An 18621-nucleotide genomic window follows, 5' to 3' on the forward strand; every position below is an offset into this window, starting at 1 on the left:
GCTACGTTTTGAACTTCGCCCTAAGAAAATTGAAAATATTCAATTTATTGGTTATACCCCGTTTTTTGAAAATCGTCGTTTTCATCAGATCTCGACGTTTTAAGGTCCTAGGAAGCTTCCCTGACTAATCCCGCGATGGTGTCCGTACGTCTGTATGTATGTGTGTGTGTGTGTGTGTGTATGTGTATGTAAACCTCTTATAACTTTTGAAGGGCTTGACAAATTTCATCGCAGTCGGCGCCATTCGAAAGTTTCGTAGATTTTAAGAAATCTCAAAAAAACGAAATTTTTTCATATGTGTTTTTTTTGGAATAACTTTTCAACGGCTTTACCGATCGATTCCAAAAACTAATCAATTCTTAACGTCAGAAAACCACACCGATCATCACCAGGCCGGTCAAAATCGGTTGATTTGTTCGTGAGTTATCGTTGACAAAATAAAACCAAAACAAGTGTTTTTGATCAATTGAAACAAAGCTTCTATATGATGCTTTAAAATTGCGTCCATTGCCGCCAACCGCGTAAAAATCAGTTCATTCATTCAAAATTAATTGAAATATCCCAAAATAATGTTTTATTAAACTTTTATCAAACATTATTTTCAGAATGTTTTTTTCAAATTAATCCGAAATTTAATTTCTGATCAAATGCATGTTCTGAGTTCTATTATAAAGAATAAAAAAACATAGAACAGCTAACTCATTGAGTTCGAAGAGGTCAAAATTGTTATAAGTACAATTTGAACCGTTTAGGTATGGAATTAGCGGGACGTTGCAGGGATGGCCTTTAGGGTCAACCGTTCTCCTTATTGTTTTTTTAGATTTCTATGATGCATATCAACATTTATCAAGGAATTTTTAATATTAAAAAAAAACAGCACATGTTGTTTTTGATAATTAACATTTTTTGAGTTTATTCATTACAAACACAAGTTTATCCATAAAAAAATAATACAAATAAAAAACAAATATTAGTTGTATATGACAGCAGTACAGTCAATTTAAGATTATTTATTCTACCTAGTCTTTCTTGCTTTTTAGAATATAATTGAAATAAAAACATACAAGCTAAAAAGAAAACAAGCTATGCTATATTATCATTATTATAGAAAACATATTTATAGATAATATTTAATATTTCCAGAGTCTTTATCCTAAATGCCTCATAATCACGGCACTAAATTCTTTTTGAACTCTGTAGTCTCTTATAAAATCACAATTTTCAAAATTATTCAAAGAGATATATTTGCTCATAAAAATGCATATATATTCGGACATCTTCAAAAATGATCATCACATTTCAACCATTATACAATAAAATACATATACAACATAATTATTATATTTACAAATTTACTCAATTCATGATAAAATTAGCACGTTTTACAGATAGCCTCATTTTATTTGATATTTCCGCCACTGCACAAATTTTTTAGTGATGTAAGAGTATATTACTGCTTTAAAGTAAGTGTTTACTCAACTAAAAGACTGGCGTAGCCGGATGCGCTTGGGATTCTTGTTGTGTTAGAAGACAGAATTAGTGACGATGGCCATTTAGTCACCACTATACTCGTTGTCATCTATTTTATTAAAAAACATCAGAATTCTAAACGAGGTTGCTGCAATGGTTGCTGTAATCGATGTAAATAATCTTTTCCCAAAGGAAATTACAAGACAAAAATGTAGGCATGTACATATATGAATACAGGAAGACAATCAGTGAAAAATATGTTAAATACTTAAAATTTATTTACAAAAACAATTCTCTTGAATATGTCTTTTAATATACAATTTAAGCCGATAAATACTCTTAAATACCTCATTAACCTCTTGATGAAAACATTCTCTCTTACCCTAACAAATCTCGATGGCCTTCTGAAATACTGCTTGCAAAAGATTGTCTTATTTGTAAGCCTGATTCGAAACGCAAAGCATTGTTTCTGCGTTTATAAATTATGTAGCCAGCGCCAACAAATATAAATACTGTGAGAAAAGAACACCAAATAATTAGTGATATTGAAGAGGAATTCGATGCAGATGACGTTGGTTTAGCATTTGGAATTTCTGTAGTTGTGGTGTATTCTGTGTTTCCACATCTTATTCCAAAAACATTATCTTCGTGATAAATTTTATGTATCGATGTTACCTCGATCATTCTAGTTGACGTCTTGTTAATATTGTTCATATTACGAAGAATTTCTTTACACTGAATTGGATTACCTCCTAAGCTTAAACATTGAAGTTTTGGTGCAATATCAATCAATCTATCGACATTGAGCTCCCTAATATTATTATAATCTATAATCAGCTTTCTCAACTCAGCACATTCGTGAAGTAAATCTGCATCTAATGCATCAATATTGTTTCTGGAAATATCAAGTATCTCAGCTTGATTCAACCCTTTAAGGCTACCATAACGTAAATTGCCTAATTTGTTAGATGATATGTTAAGTAACCTTAATATTTTATTGTTTTGAAATGTGCCTGGAGATATATAAGAAACTTGATTATGACTCAAATCTAGAGACTGCAACTTAGCCAAGTTTTGTAAAAACGAACTATTTACATTACTAATTGAGTTATTACTTAAATCCAGACTAACTAATTCTCTGAAGTAACTTAAATTTAAAGAGGAAATTGTATTAGAAGCTAAACTTAAATCACTTAACTCTTTCAATGAATTACTGTACAAATTATTGAACATCGTTATATTATTATACGAAAGTTTAAATACTTTTAGAGAACGAAATGATTTTAATATTTCCTTAGTTATATTAGAAATTAAATTATGAGATAAATCTAAGAAAGATATCTCAGGCATCGTTGCAGTAGGTATTTCCTTTAATCTGTTGTTGTTAAGATAGAGAGCTTTTAAACTACTAATATAATCTGTTTTTATCTCAAAATACGATAAATTGTTGTGAGAAACATCTAAACTATACATATTATTGGTCCCATTAAAATTATCTGGATCTATAAATTGTAATGCGTTATTTGATATGTTTATCCTGTTTACTACATTCATATCTTTAAATGCATATTTTTCTACTTTGGTAAAATTGAAGTTACTTATATCCAGATATCGCAAGAATTTAGCAGGGCTAAACATATTCTCTTTTATGATTCCTACTAAATTATTGCCCGTAACATTCAAATATTGTAGACTTTGTAGTGGTAATGAAAATGGCTCAATCGTTAATATACGGTTCATTGATATATCCAACTTTTTTATGATCATTAAATTTCTGAAAGACCCTTGTTCAATCACCGTAAGCTTATTGTCGTTTAAAAGTAATTCTGTTAAATTATGTAGTGAGTTATTCAAAAAATTTACTTGGGATATAAAATTGTGGGAAAGATCTAATATACTCAGCTCAGTTATATTTGCGAAACTTGAATTATCTATATATTTTATCATGTTTGTGCTTAAGTTGAGTGTTTTTAAGGAAGCCATGTCACAAAATGCATTTTTGTCAAGACCAGAAACACTTTGATTATATAAATTTAATTTCACGATATTTTTCAGTCCAATAAATGAGAATTCTGATATATTTCCGCTAATTTTATTATTTTCCAAGTTGAGGTATTGTAATACGCTATGCTTAAAGAATTTATCTTCAATTTTGGTAAGTTGGTTATTCTTAAAGTTTAAATACCGAAGGTTACCGTTGTTGATGAACATAACATTCTCCAAAATGGATATAATTCTATTTTGACTAAAGTCAACTACTTGTAGATTAAATGCTTGGTTGAAGCAGTTTGATTCAATGGTTTTTATGACATTGTTTGACATGTTTAACTTTTCAAGTGCAACCAATCTATTTATCTCATATCCTGAAACTTTCTCAATAAGATTATACGACAAATCTAAATCTTTCAGCGATTTCAAATTAACAAGTGACATATTTAGAGATGTTAATTTATTATTCTGAAGTTGGAGGCATGATAAGTTTTTGAGGTCATTAAATACGCTGTCACTTAGAGTTTCAATTCTGTTATGATCCAAATGGATCATTTCCATATTTGACATATATTGGAATACTTCAATCGATATATCCTTAATTCTATTATAACTAAGATCAAGGACTCTGATTGTGCTATCTCTTCCTTCGTAAACTGTCAATGAACTAGGAAACAGTTCTTCAATCGCATTGTGTGACAAATTAAGGTGCTCCATTGCCAGTAAATTTTTCAGAGCATAGTTTTTAACATGTATTATTCCATTGTTGGAAATATCCATGTATTTTGTTTTTGAAAAGTATCTGAATGCAGCTTCTTCTATAGATGTCCAAGTATTGCCAATCGCTTTTATGGACCTTACTCGGGAATCAAAGTTGGTCGAACCGAAAAATCCTGCCATTAGATTGTTGACGTAAGAATCTTTGATTATGAAAGTGACATATGGCTCGAAGTCACATGACAGGATATTAGTACTTCCCGCATAGTTAACGCAGACGACAGAGTATACGCAGTTATTCTGTATATCTTCTGTCTCACATGTGTTTGTCGCTGAAGTCCGGTATGCAACCGATGCTAAGAGATCTGCAATAAGAAAATTAAATTTCCATTCAAAATTAAAAAATTCGATCTTATAATTATGCTTTAAAATGTGGCCCAATACTTGATTAGTTCAATACAGAACTTCACTGGTACGATTACCGATTTTTCTGCATATTGATTATCGCAATGAAAATGCATTATATTTTTATAGTGGCTTATATTCTAATGTCTGTCTTTTAAGACTTCTGTGAAGAACTATTTTCTATTAGATTATACAGAAGTTGTATGTATTTTGTTATGAGTTTTAATAGTGCACTTCTGGAAGAAATTCTTTAGGCGATGTTGGAAGTGAAAAAAAATTAAGGCGAAACTTAAATAAACAGTATCGAAAAATAGAAAAAATAATCAATTAAGCCAATACTTTTCAATTACGAATTATGAATATACGTATGTTTGATATAGTGACCCTGACTACTAAGCTAGAGGTCTTGGGTTCGAATCCCGATAGGTGCAATCATTTATATGATGAATATGGATGTTTGTGTCCGAGTCATAGATGTTTATATGTATTTATGTATGTTTAATTAATTATATTGTATTAAATATATCGTTGTCTTGTGCAGGCTATGCCTAGTTTGGGGCAAGATAATTTGTGTAAAAGTGTGTCAATATTATTATTATACACTAGCTGATACCCCGTGACGTCCTTCGCGTACATATTTTATATCTTGGGTTACATTATTGGACTTTTAGTAGGGATCCCAAATTTTTTTGAAAATGTAACTTTATATCAACCTTATATCAACCCGGGATAATGTAGCTTCCCAACTGTGAAAGAATTATTCAAATCGATTCAGTAGTTGCGGAGCCTATTCAATATAAACAAACAATCAAAATATCTTTACTCTTTATAATATTAGTATAGATTAATATTTCCTCCATAACGATAAAGCTATTACTCATTTGTCCAGCTAATGAGTTGATATGCTTATCTACATACACATTCATAATTTAATCAAAATTTTAAAAATCCTTTCCACCAGTACTAGCTTGTACCATGACTTGTTTTCTTGTCATGTTCTAGATATAATCAGAAAACTGCTGAACCGATTTTAATGAAAATGTTTTAATGTAGATTTAAAAATAATTAGTATTAGATTAATAAATCAGTTTGGTTAAGAGATAGTTCTTACATTGATTCATGATCCTTAATTATTTTTATTCCAAATTTTATTAATGTAAGAATATTTCTGTTGGAGAAATATTTGACGCACGGTTTGACAGTTCTGCATTATTTGGTTACAAGAAGTGGGTACAACGAAATAATTTTTTTGTATGTAATGGTTCAACTTCTACAAAGTTCATTATTTACAAATAAGTATAATACATATTTTAAATGATCAAAATAAAATTTATATATCATTATTTATTATTTGTCTAACAGCCAGTCGCAGAAACCATATATTTAAAAGTTAATGTTTTCTTATATGACATGCTATCTTTGACTGTCAAAATGAAAAAGAATGTGACGGTATTATATTTAATGAAACATTTACTTGAATGAGGCTTTCTGCAAGTGGCGGTGAGATCGGAAACGAAATATTGTATCATTGGAAATGTAAGTATAGAAAAGTAATAACTATATATTTCATCCAGTATTATGAAAAACACCAAGGGATACGATTTTTTTTTTATGAAAGTAAGGGACGAGATGAGTAGGACGTTCAGCTGATGGTAATTGATACGCCCTACCCATTACAATGCAGTGCCGCTCAGGATTCTTGAGAAACCAAAAAAATTCTGAGCGGCACTACAATAATTGCGCTCATCACCTTGAGATATAAGATAGTTAAGTCTCATTTGTCCAGTAATTTCACTAGCTACGGCGCCCTTCAGACCGAAACACAGTAATGTTTACACATTACTGCTTCACGGGAGAAATAGGCACTGTTGTGGTACCCGTAATCTAGACGGCGTCCTGTGCAAAGGAGCCTCCCACTTTAAAATATATAGCCAAATCTTGAAAAACAGCTTAGATTTATCAATATTTTCTATTATCTGCTAATTATATAAAATTTCAATTATTAATGCTACACCTGAAAACAAAATACTTCGCAAATTACAGCCTTATTTTTTTTAACTAGACTAAGGGAACGTCCGTACTTGCCCTTATTATTATTGTATTTTTTTTTCAAATTTTTATTATTTGAAGTGGTAGACGAAGAGATTTTAAAGTTTTGGGTTAATTTATGCAGATTTTGCCTCGGTTATATGTATTTTAGGAGAGATGCGAATATAAAATTTATCATTGCATAGGAAATGACTACTCAGAGACTACTAATCTTTTCTATCCTAATCCTACTTTTCAATTATTATCGAAGTTATTAAAAATATACTATTAAATATTATTAAAAAATATATATTGTTTTATTTCTCGCTTTTTTTTTTTAAATTATGAACAAGCACAGCGTCATAATTATTACAATTAATCTACTTGTATTTCCTTTTGATTTATTTTTTAGAATTTCACTTATTTTTGTGCGCCTACACATAACATAAAAGTAAAACTTAAAAGTTGATATTTTAGTAAAAAGATATACTAACACAAATATATCCAAAATGTTCTATGAATACTTGCATTTAATTTAGGTATTAAAATGAAATAAAAAAAAATGTAATACATACACAAAATAAACAGTAACTCCATTATTTCATCCCTTACAGGTAGCACTAACTAAATAAACTTTCTCCAATCCAAGCAGCAATTCGTTTGATCACTAAACTTTTACGAATACGTATGCCATTATCATAATGAGTATTCAAATGAACAGAAATAAAATTTGTGTCAGCTAAATATAACGAGACGTGCTTTTGTTGGGACACTGATAACGCTATTGTCTCTATTAAAATAAAATACAAAACAACAACATTTATAACTAATCTATCATGTGTGTACATCCGCAAACATGCATTTGATAGCACACTTAATTTGTGCCAATATTATTTGACAAGTTTTTCTTATATGGGCTAGTGTAGATAGTTAAAGAATATAATATAGCTTCATCTAATAGTGATTAAGGATTTTTGGAGTCGCCTACGTCAAATGGAAAAGGAATTTCTTTTAGGGTCACTTTCTTGTAGTCTAGCAAAAGTGCGTGCAGTTATTAAGCTTAAATCGTTTCTGTAATTGTGTATTTTATACAAAAATTTCGAAAAAAAAAAATAAAAAACGTAGTCTCTGAGTTTTACGCTGTTATACCAAAGCTGAGTTATAATATTTTTTTTATTTTATGGAATAGGAGGACAAACGAGCGTACGGGTCACCTGATGTTAAGTGATCACCGCCACCCACATTCTCTTGCAACACCAGAAGAATCACAGGAGCGTTGCCGGCCTTTAAGGAAGGTGTAAGCGCTTTTTTTGAAGGTACCCATGTCGTATCGTCCCGGAAACACAGCACAAGGAAGTTCATTCCACAGCTTTGTAGTACGTGGAAGAAAGCTCATTGTAAACCGCACTGTGGAGGACCGCCAAACATCCAGATGGTGGGGATGATATCCTAACTTGTGGCGTGTCGTACGAAGGTGGAATTCGGCGGCAGGAATCAGGTTATATATAGACAATTTGTAGGTAGTACAGAGAAAACCACGTATATCTTTCAAGCAGGACTACATTCTAGCGCTTGGCGAGGAGCAGGTTGGGCCACATATTATGGAATATTATGTCTCTTACCTCTGGTCTGGAGCACCCAATATAATCTCAAATCATTTGCTATCGTGCAACGCAGAATAGATAGAATCTAGTTTCTTTTTATATCAGAAGGTTCATTTATCCCATGTGATAGGAATTAGAGTGGCCATTTAAATAATAATATTGTTCACAAAAATCGTCATCTTTTAGCTCTAAATAGAAATCATTATAACACTAGAAATAAGGGATTGCTTGTAACTAAATCTAGTAAGCTTTATGAGATACATAATACTTTAAGGGTAATGTAAATGTATACAAAAAAATGTATACACTTTTATAATAAAGTCCCAGGCATTATCTATAAATAAATTTGAGTGTTTTATTAAAAAATGGCTCCGTCGTAAGTCCTACTACTCCACAGCTGAATATCTAAGTGATCGGACAGCCTGGGACAAGATTATGATTATTTTATAGCAATAACAATGACAGTACAATATTGTATATTTTATTAAGAAGAGCGGCAAAAACGAATGCTGGGAGAGTTTCTTGCGCCGCTTCGTCTCGTAGCGTAAGAAATGACATCAAAAAGAAATCTAAAGGAATCAATTTCGAGAAAATAAATGGCTTTTGTGCAAGCCACGATATTATAAGCTAGAAACATGATATCTACACAAATAAGAACCACAACAAGCACCTCTCTTCTGAAGGTTTTTCTACTTGCGATCATACCTACGGATTTGGACTAATAATATATTTAACACGGTCACTGTCCAATGACTCCAAAGAAGTGACATATGTACCAAACTCATATTTTCATGAATCTAGTTGGAGTCATAGTCCATATGTAAGATGTTTTTCATAATTAGACTGGACGAAGAGAAGAAAGTCATTTATCCATATGTGAGGAGGGTGAATTTTTTTTATCAGTGTACTATATTATAACTTGGATAGCAGAGTACCATTTTACACTTGAGGCACCAGGTTATCACTTTAGTAGCCTTTATCCTAAAGCATAGCAGCCAAGAATTGTATTTTATTACAGGATCCTTGCTATTTTCTCGAAGCTGTGTGTGTTTTCAGATAATGACTGTGGATGTCCAACAGATTTTTTTAAGATTTCTCTCTTAGTGACAAGATGATACGCCCTGTCCTACAATGCAGTTTCGCCCGTCCTTCAAATAGAAACATAAGCACTGCTTGCACATTGCTGCTTCACCGCGCTACAAACCCAGCATTCTGTGCAACTCTACATTGAATGATTCCGACTGGTAGTAGGAAGAAAATAAGAATGATCCCACTGTGAACTAAATCATAGTTTGAATTAAATTTAGCATGAACTGGATAGATATTAGATATAGTTTTGAACCTAATCTGTACACACACACAGGATATCGCTATCAATTTCCGCAAGATAATATAAATACGAATAACGGAGACTGTGCTCGGTTGTAGTGTGATCTGTTATAATTGATATCAATGTGTTCAATTGTTTGAACGTGATGATCTTAGAAACGTCCATCATTGCAGTAATAATCATCAGTTGTTAAGAAGATAAACTAATTTTTTTATAGAAAAGGTGGACAAACCAGCGTCCGAGTCACCTGATATTAAGTGATCACCGCCGCCCACATTCTCTTGCAACACCAGAAGAATCACAGGAGCATTGCCGGCCTTTAAGGATTTTATATTTTCTTTTTTTTTTATTCAGCTTAGACAAAAATATGGATATTTCGAAAATTCGAGTGAACTAACTAAGGCGTCAGAAACTGCTCTCAATAGCAATGTTGCGTTTGGAGAGGGGACTGCTAGTAACTTGATTTTAAGATCGAACCACGTGGAAAATCGCCCACGCAGGTTAATTACAATGACTTGAAAGAGATGATGGAAGCCGATCGGAGCCAATCTACCCAGGAATTAGAATCTGCAACTAGAAAACATTTGTCACCCTCCATATTCGCCAGACCTTGCTCCAACGGAATACCATTTTCTACGTGATAAAAAGTTATTTTCTCGGGAGGCAGTACAAAATGCTTTCAAACACTTTGTTGAATCTAGATCACCACAGTTTTATCGTAAAGGCATAAATGAGCTTCCTAGTGGCACCAATGTATAGATATATATAATATAGAATAATGGAAATTATTTTGATTAAATAAATATGTTAAATTAAAAAACACGTATTTCAATTTTTCAGTACGATTCAGCAATTGCATACTTTATTTAACCCCTAATATTAATATAAAATCACATATCAGGCCAAGGATAGGGAAAAATGGAAAAAGTTGGGGGAGGCCTATACCCAAAATGGGGTCCATAACCAAAATTATATAGAATATTCCACCTTCGCACGACACGCCACAAATTAGGATATCATCCCCACCATCTGGGTGTGTGGCGGTCCTCCACAGTGCGGTTTTCAAGGAGCTTTCTTCCTCGTACTACAAAGCTGTGGAATGAGCTTCCTTTTGCGGTGTTTCCGGGACGATACGACATGGGTACCTTCAAAAAAAGCGCGTACACCTTACTTAAAGGCCGGCAACGCTCTTGTGATTCCTCTGGTGTTGCAAGAGAATGTGGGCGGCGGTGATCACTTTACACCAAGTGATCCGTACGCTCGTATGTCCTCCTATTCCATAAAAATAAAGAATAAATAATTAAACTGGTCACTTTAAATAAAATTAACACAAGATTTTAAGAACTTTAAATTACTAACATTTGATTGTATATTATGAGTTATAGAATAAATGGCTTTTTATTATTATTATTAATATAAAATCAAAAATATAATACATACACAAAAAAAACGATAACTCCATTATTTCATCTCTAACAGGTAGCACATAACTAAACAAATTTTCTCCAAATCTAGCAGCAATTGGTCTGATCACTAAACTTTTACGAATATGTATATGTATTGTAATATAATGAGTTTTCAAATGAACAGAAATAATATTTGTGTCAGCTAATTACGACACGTGCTTTTTTGGGACACTGATAACGCTTATAACTTTGTGCCAATATTATTTGACAAGTTTTCCTCATATGGGCTAGTGTAGTTTAGTAAATTAAAAAGGATAATCTCCTTAATATTAACTTACGATGAAACCATATATTTGAATACTGTCAGAATACCTAGTGTTGTACAATCATAAATGAATGTGTCGATACAGATAGTGAAAACCATTAATTATTGTGGATATCATAATGTGTTAAATGGATAAATAAGATATTATATATTACACAGATAAAATCATGAATGTATGGAATGCTCTCGTAGCTCAATTAAATCCAAGACGCAATAAAACTACTACATTTACAGATGACAGTATCAATAATCTTTTCTTTTTTATGTATTCCTATTTTATCGCGTTTCTTGAAAAAATTGTCCCGATACGGTTACGGACGAAAAGGACTATTAGATATCCTATCACACGAGCTTAATTAACATGGTCTAAGTCAAAGTTTCAGTGAAAGTACGACTAGGCAGTGATTTAGCAATGTTTCATAAGAATCCATTGAGACGGCTACGGTCATGATTAGTAAATGAATCTGTAAGCGAGGTTGCGGCATCCGTTTCGTCTGGATAGAGATCGGCAGAGCTCGCTATATCAATGTCTTGATTAATTTTACTTTAAATAAGGATTGGAAATTTCTTTACTGGATCTATGGATACTGGATCGCAATTTTTGTCGAAATAATACATACATACATACATAAAATCACGCCTCTTTCCCGTAGGGGTAGGCAGAGACCACTTCTTTCCACTTGCTACGATCCTTACATACTTCTTTCGCTTCGTCCACTTTCATTATTCCTTTCATACATGCTCTCCGGTTTAGGGTACTCTTGACCTGGCCTTTTTTCAAGACGTCCCTGATTTGATCTTGAAACGTCCGCCTAGGTCTACCCCTTCCAACACTTTCATTCATACTGGCCTTATACTTTCTTCGTCAATCGTTCTTCATTCATTCTCTCGAAATAATAAAATTACAAAAAATACTATTTCATAATTTAATTTAACTTTCAAAACAAAGAGATACATACCTACTTATGTGGATTTGTCACAAAAAAACCGCTATAAGGCTGCAATATAATTACAGGTTAAGGCATTGTGGGCCTCTGTATTTGGATAGCTATTATTTCCAAGAAATCGCATAATATGATGGATTTCAACAAATCGGTGCGACTTGTCAGAAAGCTGTCAAAGCTTAAGTAAACTATAAGATATCATGCTAAAGTAGACAAAAAATTACTTACTTGTCTTCTTCTTAGTCGGACACTCTTGTCAGAGTGGTCGTGGTTGCACTGACGAGGTACATGGTGGGGTGGTACATGTTCGGTGGGTCAATATCCTTTCTGAGGGTAGATCTCCTGGCGATGTGCTTCCATTTCTGACGGTTAGAGGCGTTGCGAGTACACTGGACTATGGTGGACTCAGTAGCCTTTGTTATGGCGTCTATTCAGCGGGTTGGCGATCAACCGCTCTCTTGCCTTTCACCTGGCCCTGAACTACCAGTCTCTCCATCGAGTTCTCATTTCTAGAGACGTGACTTACTTGTACTTTACAGAAAAATGCAACCCTCAACCCTCACATGCATGAACAGTCCATTTTTTACGTTTCGTGATAACCCTAGAAAACAGCTTATATACTACGTGGCTCAGAAGTGATATGGGGCTAAAGTTCTTCAAAAGCATTTTAGTGCCCTTTTTGAAGAACAGGAACCATTATACTACTGTGCCATGCTTGCGGCGTTTTGCCCTCGCGGATAACGGAATTGAATAACTTCTGGAGGATCTTAAGAATAGTAGAATCACCAGCTCTCAGAAGCTGCGCTGTAATTCCATCATTATCCAGCGCCTTGTTGTTTTTAAGCTGTTTTAGAGCCATACTAATCTCGTACCCGCTGACGTCTGAGATATCTTCGGTATAGTGTTGGGTATCTTCAGAATTGTTGGTACAGGTGCCTGTGTAGTCATGTATAATTGTCCGTAGAACTTCTCGACTTCCCTCAAAAGTTGGAGTTAAGACGAAACAACCCTTCCGTCATTCCGTTTCCGTCGTTCGTTTTGAACAGCTGGTCGTAAAGAACTTAGATCCTACCGTTTGAACAGCTGCCACGAACCTGTTATTATACTCGTCCACCTCAATACAGTCACCGAGACATTCGAAGCGGTTTTGCAATTCGAGTTGAAACTCTGCCGGGTTTTGGATCTGAGATAGCTGAGGAGCGTAGACTTCACCAGTCGAGACCGCTCCATTGATATTCAATGTGCCTCTTACAATGCGGTGCCAGTTTTCACTGAGTTGATCACAGAGACATCATAGAATAATTTGTCTTTTGGTCGACATAATGAAGTCAATCTCATTTTTGGTTGCACCATCGGAGCTGATCCAAGTCCATTTGCGTTATCCTGGCTTTATGAAGAAGGAATTCATCATATAGAGATCCTCCTTCTCCATGAATTCAGCTAGCATCTGGCCTCGGGCGTTCCATTTTCCATAACCAAAAAATGCATACAATGCACAAATTTAGTGTAAAATCATATTTGGATTGTGTTAACGGTTAATCTATAATCGGTAATTAACACAAAACAGTTGGTAACATTTATTTAATTTTGAAATGAATGTTTTCTCTGATTCTTTTGACACAACGTAATGCAATTATTGCGAGTAAAAATAGTCTTGGTACATGTGGAAGTACTGCGAAAGTGATCATCGTTTATCGTACCGCAGCTTTATTCCACATTCAAATTGGTATAGTTGTTTTTGTAACTATCGTACACAAACAAACAGATAAAAATTCTAGAAAATTTTTTTTCGGTCTCATAAAAGTAGGAGGCTACATTGTGTGTTAATTGTATTTCTGTTTATACAATGTATACAGATGGCAACCTTTTGATAATATTTTTTATAATATATTTTAAAATATATATATAAAATAGTAGATTGTTAACCGAGGGTCGAAAGAATCAATTCCCGAGGTATTTAGATGCCCGAGCGCAGCGAGGTCGGCTATAGTCCGAGTAGGAATTGATACTTTTACCCGAGTTAAACACTCTACTTTTCATTTCGAATATGAGAAAAATAAAACTAGTTGTTTATCTAAGCACAGATTAGTATCCCGCCAACGACTTCGACTTTTTAAATTTCAAATATGGAACTTACCACGTAATTGTAGCAGTTTATTCCGCTCAAAGAAGTTTGTGCTGAGTTCACACTGGCTGTTTAGAAAGTCACATGGCCGCATCATTTTTTTTAATTAGTTCTTTTTTACATAAAACTCTTCACAGCAGTTCTATTTTTAAAGTTCATTCCGGCCCTTAGGTGGAAAGTAATTTGTATGAGTTTTTCCCTCTCTATGGAGGGAAGCAGCATTTTCCACCCAATAATCAGATCAAAACAACATTACTTTCCGGGTATGAGTAATGAAAAATATATTTAATATTTTGAATATATTTTTAAGCGACTTCAAAAAGGAGGAGGTTCTCAATTCGATCGATTTATGATCGGATTTTCGTGATTCTTCTTTTGTTTGATGCGGAATGTTTGCCATTTGGTCATATACAAAATAGTTTGGCCCAGTAGTAGTTTTCGGGTTAGTAGTTTTCATTTTCTGAACATTTTTAATGAATATTTTTGTGTACGTGGATGATGTTGTTATAGTTCTTTTATGAGTTTTCATTTAGTTTGATTATACATTATTATTATTAACCCGTTCGCCGATAAGTTGGGTGAAAGACAGGTTTTTTCATAGCTAATAAACGTTCTTCACGATATATTAGTCTCTCGCAAGAACGTGAAATAAGGAATCTATATTGTTTAAGGCACGCGGAACCTTTATCGGCCTACCCATAGCTACTTAAAAAAATACTATTTAACATACGACAGTGAAAAGCAACGAAATCTTATAGTTTACCTGATTAATGACACTAAATAGTAAAAAAAACAACGTGTAAAAAAAACGACTTCCAAAACTCAAAAGTATTGAAGTTATTTTATACTTTTGAGTTCTTGAAGTCGATTTTAAAAGTAGGTTTTTGTTTTAATAATAAAATAAAATCAATTTACCTGTACCTATTTATAACATGTAAAACAGAATAATGAGTCTGGTAAATCCGAAGCTAACATTATTATCCACTATGCCCAGTGAGTCATATCCAACGTATAAAATCATTTGTCATCCGCTGTACAACTTTTATAACTTACCATCTGACTCAGCAAACGTTATATTGCCGATATTAAAATCGCGATACAGAAGTAACTGTTGATGGGTGAAAATTTGAAGTTGTATGTATTTTTTAAAGCTGACTCATAATCAAACAAATTTAAAAAAAAATGTCAAAAAATTAAAAAAAAAAGTTGAGAGGTGTTAAGGGACACCCGGATGGAACGAAGTTCCATTCGATTAATTAGTGAAGGAATTGTAATAAAATTTAATATATTAAATATTATAAAATAAAATAATAATATAAATATTAAAAGTATTTAAAGATAAATAATATATATATATATATATAAATATTTATAAATAATTTTAATAATTATATATTAATTATTATTAATATATAATTATTTAAATATTATTTTAATATACATATTTGTTAAATTTATTATTATTATCCAGAGAAACATGCGCACGCCGCACAGCTTACAATAGCTTAATATAGCAAAAAGTGTCGTGACAACTTTTCGTAAGAATTTTTCCGTCTAGCCCCCTTTCACAACGCGCGATAAGGAACTTCGTTCCAAAAATTTCGTGTGGACCCTTAACATTTAGGGGGCTGAAAAATAGATGTTGTCCGATTCTCAGACCTACCCAATATGCACTCAAAATTTCGCGCGCGCGAAGATAGTATTTTGAACATTCTCCGCGCCTCTGGGCCTCACGGGCCAAGTGTCTCGACACCAAACAGCATAAAGATGTATGATATTAGGTAATAAATTCACAACAATTTCCTTAAGAGCGGCTAATCTGTCATATTTTTCATAGAAACGCTCGGATGTTTTAACTCATCTTTCTTTAAAAAAATACAAGAAAAGGCTTCTTGTGCATTGTATCTAGGTTTTAGTCGAAGCAGAAGATACAAATTTTAAGAAACAAAGTCCGTAAAATTCAAAATTCAAAATTCAAAAACACTTTATACATGTAGGTCACAAAAATGACACTTATGAATGTCAAAAAAAATATATAAATATTGTTTCTTATTGAATTTACCGCTACTTCGTAAAGGGTTGAGCTAATGTGAAGAAGTAGCAAGAAACTCATTGCCACTCTTTTAAGCCAAGATTTACATTTTAGTTGTTTTACAAATCATTTCAATTACAATATATGCAAAGTGACGCAACAAAAATACTCAAAAGTCAAAAACTGAAAGGCTTACATGAGTAAGTCAAAAAAAGAAAAAAAAAGTAAATTAATACTTATAAACACAAGAGTTATTGAGTATAGTATATGCATCAATCCACACATACCGTAAATAAATAGAGGCATTATGTGAGCATTTCATAAAATAAAATATATAATAACATTAACATCAAAGGAAATAATAATAATAAAAAAAAACACATCAAGTAGACCTCCCGATAACAAGATCATCCAGCCCCCACGAGTAGCACCCGTTCACGAGCATGACGCATGGACCAGCCATCGCCTCCCTCGAACGTATTTTAGGGAAGGGAACGACCCGCCCCACGTCAAAGCCACAAGCACAGGCATTTAAGCGAGCATGACGATACCTGCCACGAGAAATCTACCGAATAACTACCGTATAACCATTAATATTCAGAGATCAATTTATATTTGACCATTTAATTCTACCAATAGATTTCATTATTTTTGACGAAAAGACTCGTCAATATTCATTAAAAGATCGAAATTCGAACATTTATTATATATTACTACTACTGAACGTAATAATATTATAGTAGGACTGCAAACATAATTTTTTTTAATATTTTTATTTTATTTTATGAAATAAAAGAAAAAATGATAAATAAAATTAACGAATTCTGTTCTGTTATACGGTGCCTAGCTGAAAAATAAAGCTTAAAACTTCATAGTGTATTATCGCGTCGATTTACGCGTGGCGTACAAGACAGTTGTGGCGTACAAGACAGTTGTGGCGTACAAGACAGTTGTGGCGTACAAGACAGTTGTGGCGTACAAGACAGTTGTTTCGTACAAGACAGTTGTGGCGTACAAGACGGTTGTGGCGTACAAGACGGTTGTGGCGTACAAGACAGTTGTGGCGTACAAGACGGTTGTGGCGTACAAGACGGTTGTAGCGTACAAGACGGTTGTGGCCTATAAGATGGTTGTGGCGTACAAGACGGTTGTGGCGTACAAGACGGTTGTGGCGTACAAGACGGTTGTGGCATACAAGACGGTTGTGGCGTACAAGACGGTTGTGGCGTACAAGATGGTTGTGGCGTACAAGACAGTTGTGGCGTACTAGACAGTTGTGGCGTACAAGACAGTTGTGCCGTACAAGACAGTTGTGGCATACAAGACAGTTGTGGCGTACAAGACAGTTGTGGCGTACAAGACAGTTGTGGCGTACAAGACGGTTGTGGCGTACAAGACGATTGTGGCGTACAAGACGGTTGTGGCGTACAAGACGGTTGTGGCGTACAAGACAGTTGTGGCGTACAAGACAGTTGTCGCGTACAAGACAGTTGTAGCGTACAAGACAGTTGTAGCATTGTTGCGAGACGTCAATATGCGGGGGGCAATAGATAAGGCCGCTTATTTGATAAATCTAAACATAATAATAAAAATAATAGCCTTTAATAACAATCTTTACATAGTTTTAGATTTACATTTAGTTTGCAGTAGACATCGGCACATATTGTTTTGCTTTCGCATAGGCAATATAATTATATAATTTAATAATTACAATGTAAATATAATTCAATTCAATTCAAGTTTTATTGAATATTAATATATTTTAAATTAAATTATTATTCCCAGTGTGGCACTATTCCTTTATCATGTGAGGTTATCTTCTTAACAACTGATGATTATTACTTCAATAATGGTCGTTTCTAAGATTATCACGTTCAAACAATTGAACACATTTATATCAATTATAACAGATCACATTACAACCGAGCACAGTCTCCGGTATTCGTATTTATATTATCTTGCGGAAATTGATAGCGATATCCTGTGTGTGTGTACAGATTAGGTTCAAAACTATATCTAATATCTATCCAGTTCATGCTAAATTTAATTCAAACTATGATTTAGTTCACAGTGTGATCATTCTCATTTTCTTTCTACTACCAGTCGGAATCATCCAATGTAAAGAGTTGCACAGAATGCCGGGTTTGTACCGCGGTGAAGCAGCAATGTGCAAGCATTGTTTGTGTTTCGGTTTGAAGGATGGGTGACGCTGCATTGTAATGGACAGGGCGTATCGTTTTGTCACT

The 18621-nt window shown here is 33.5% G+C and overlaps 2 protein-coding genes across 3 annotated transcripts in view; one reads left to right on the top strand and one right to left on the bottom strand.

Annotated features, from left to right (window-relative positions):
* The window catches only part of LOC126977997 (neuronal growth regulator 1-like), a 477303-nt gene that overhangs the window by 276002 nt on the left and 182680 nt on the right, over positions 1-18621 (top strand). The window lies entirely within an intron of this gene.
* Positions 884-11104, bottom strand: LOC126977921 (toll-like receptor 3). Of its 2 annotated transcripts, none has more exons than XM_050826609.1 (2): positions 10984-11104; positions 884-4541 (listed from the first exon to the last, which is right to left on the bottom strand). In XM_050826609.1, the coding sequence occupies exons 1-2, from the start codon at positions 11003-11005 to the stop codon at positions 1849-1851; spliced, it is 2715 nt and encodes a 904-aa protein (XP_050682566.1). In that variant the 5' UTR covers positions 11006-11104; the 3' UTR covers positions 884-1848. The 2 variants fall into 2 exon arrangements, with proteins under 2 accessions (XP_050682566.1, XP_050682567.1); XM_050826610.1 differs by lacking the exon at positions 10984-11104 and adding an exon at positions 7185-7331.

The sequence above is a fragment of the Leptidea sinapis genome, chromosome 46, assembly GCF_905404315.1.
Source record: "Leptidea sinapis chromosome 46, ilLepSina1.1, whole genome shotgun sequence".
Lineage (NCBI taxonomy): Eukaryota > Metazoa > Arthropoda > Insecta > Lepidoptera > Pieridae > Leptidea > Leptidea sinapis.

What these genes read in the sequence shown, in the direction of transcription:
- LOC126977921 (XM_050826609.1), bottom strand. Translation starts at nt 11,005, where the DNA reads ATGGAGTTATCGTTTTTTTTGT. An exon ending in GGAGTTATCGTTTTTTTTGT is followed by an intron (nt 4,542 to 10,983) that starts GTATGTATTATA and finishes TTCTTATTGCAG; the next exon opens with ATCTCTTAGCATCGGTTGCA.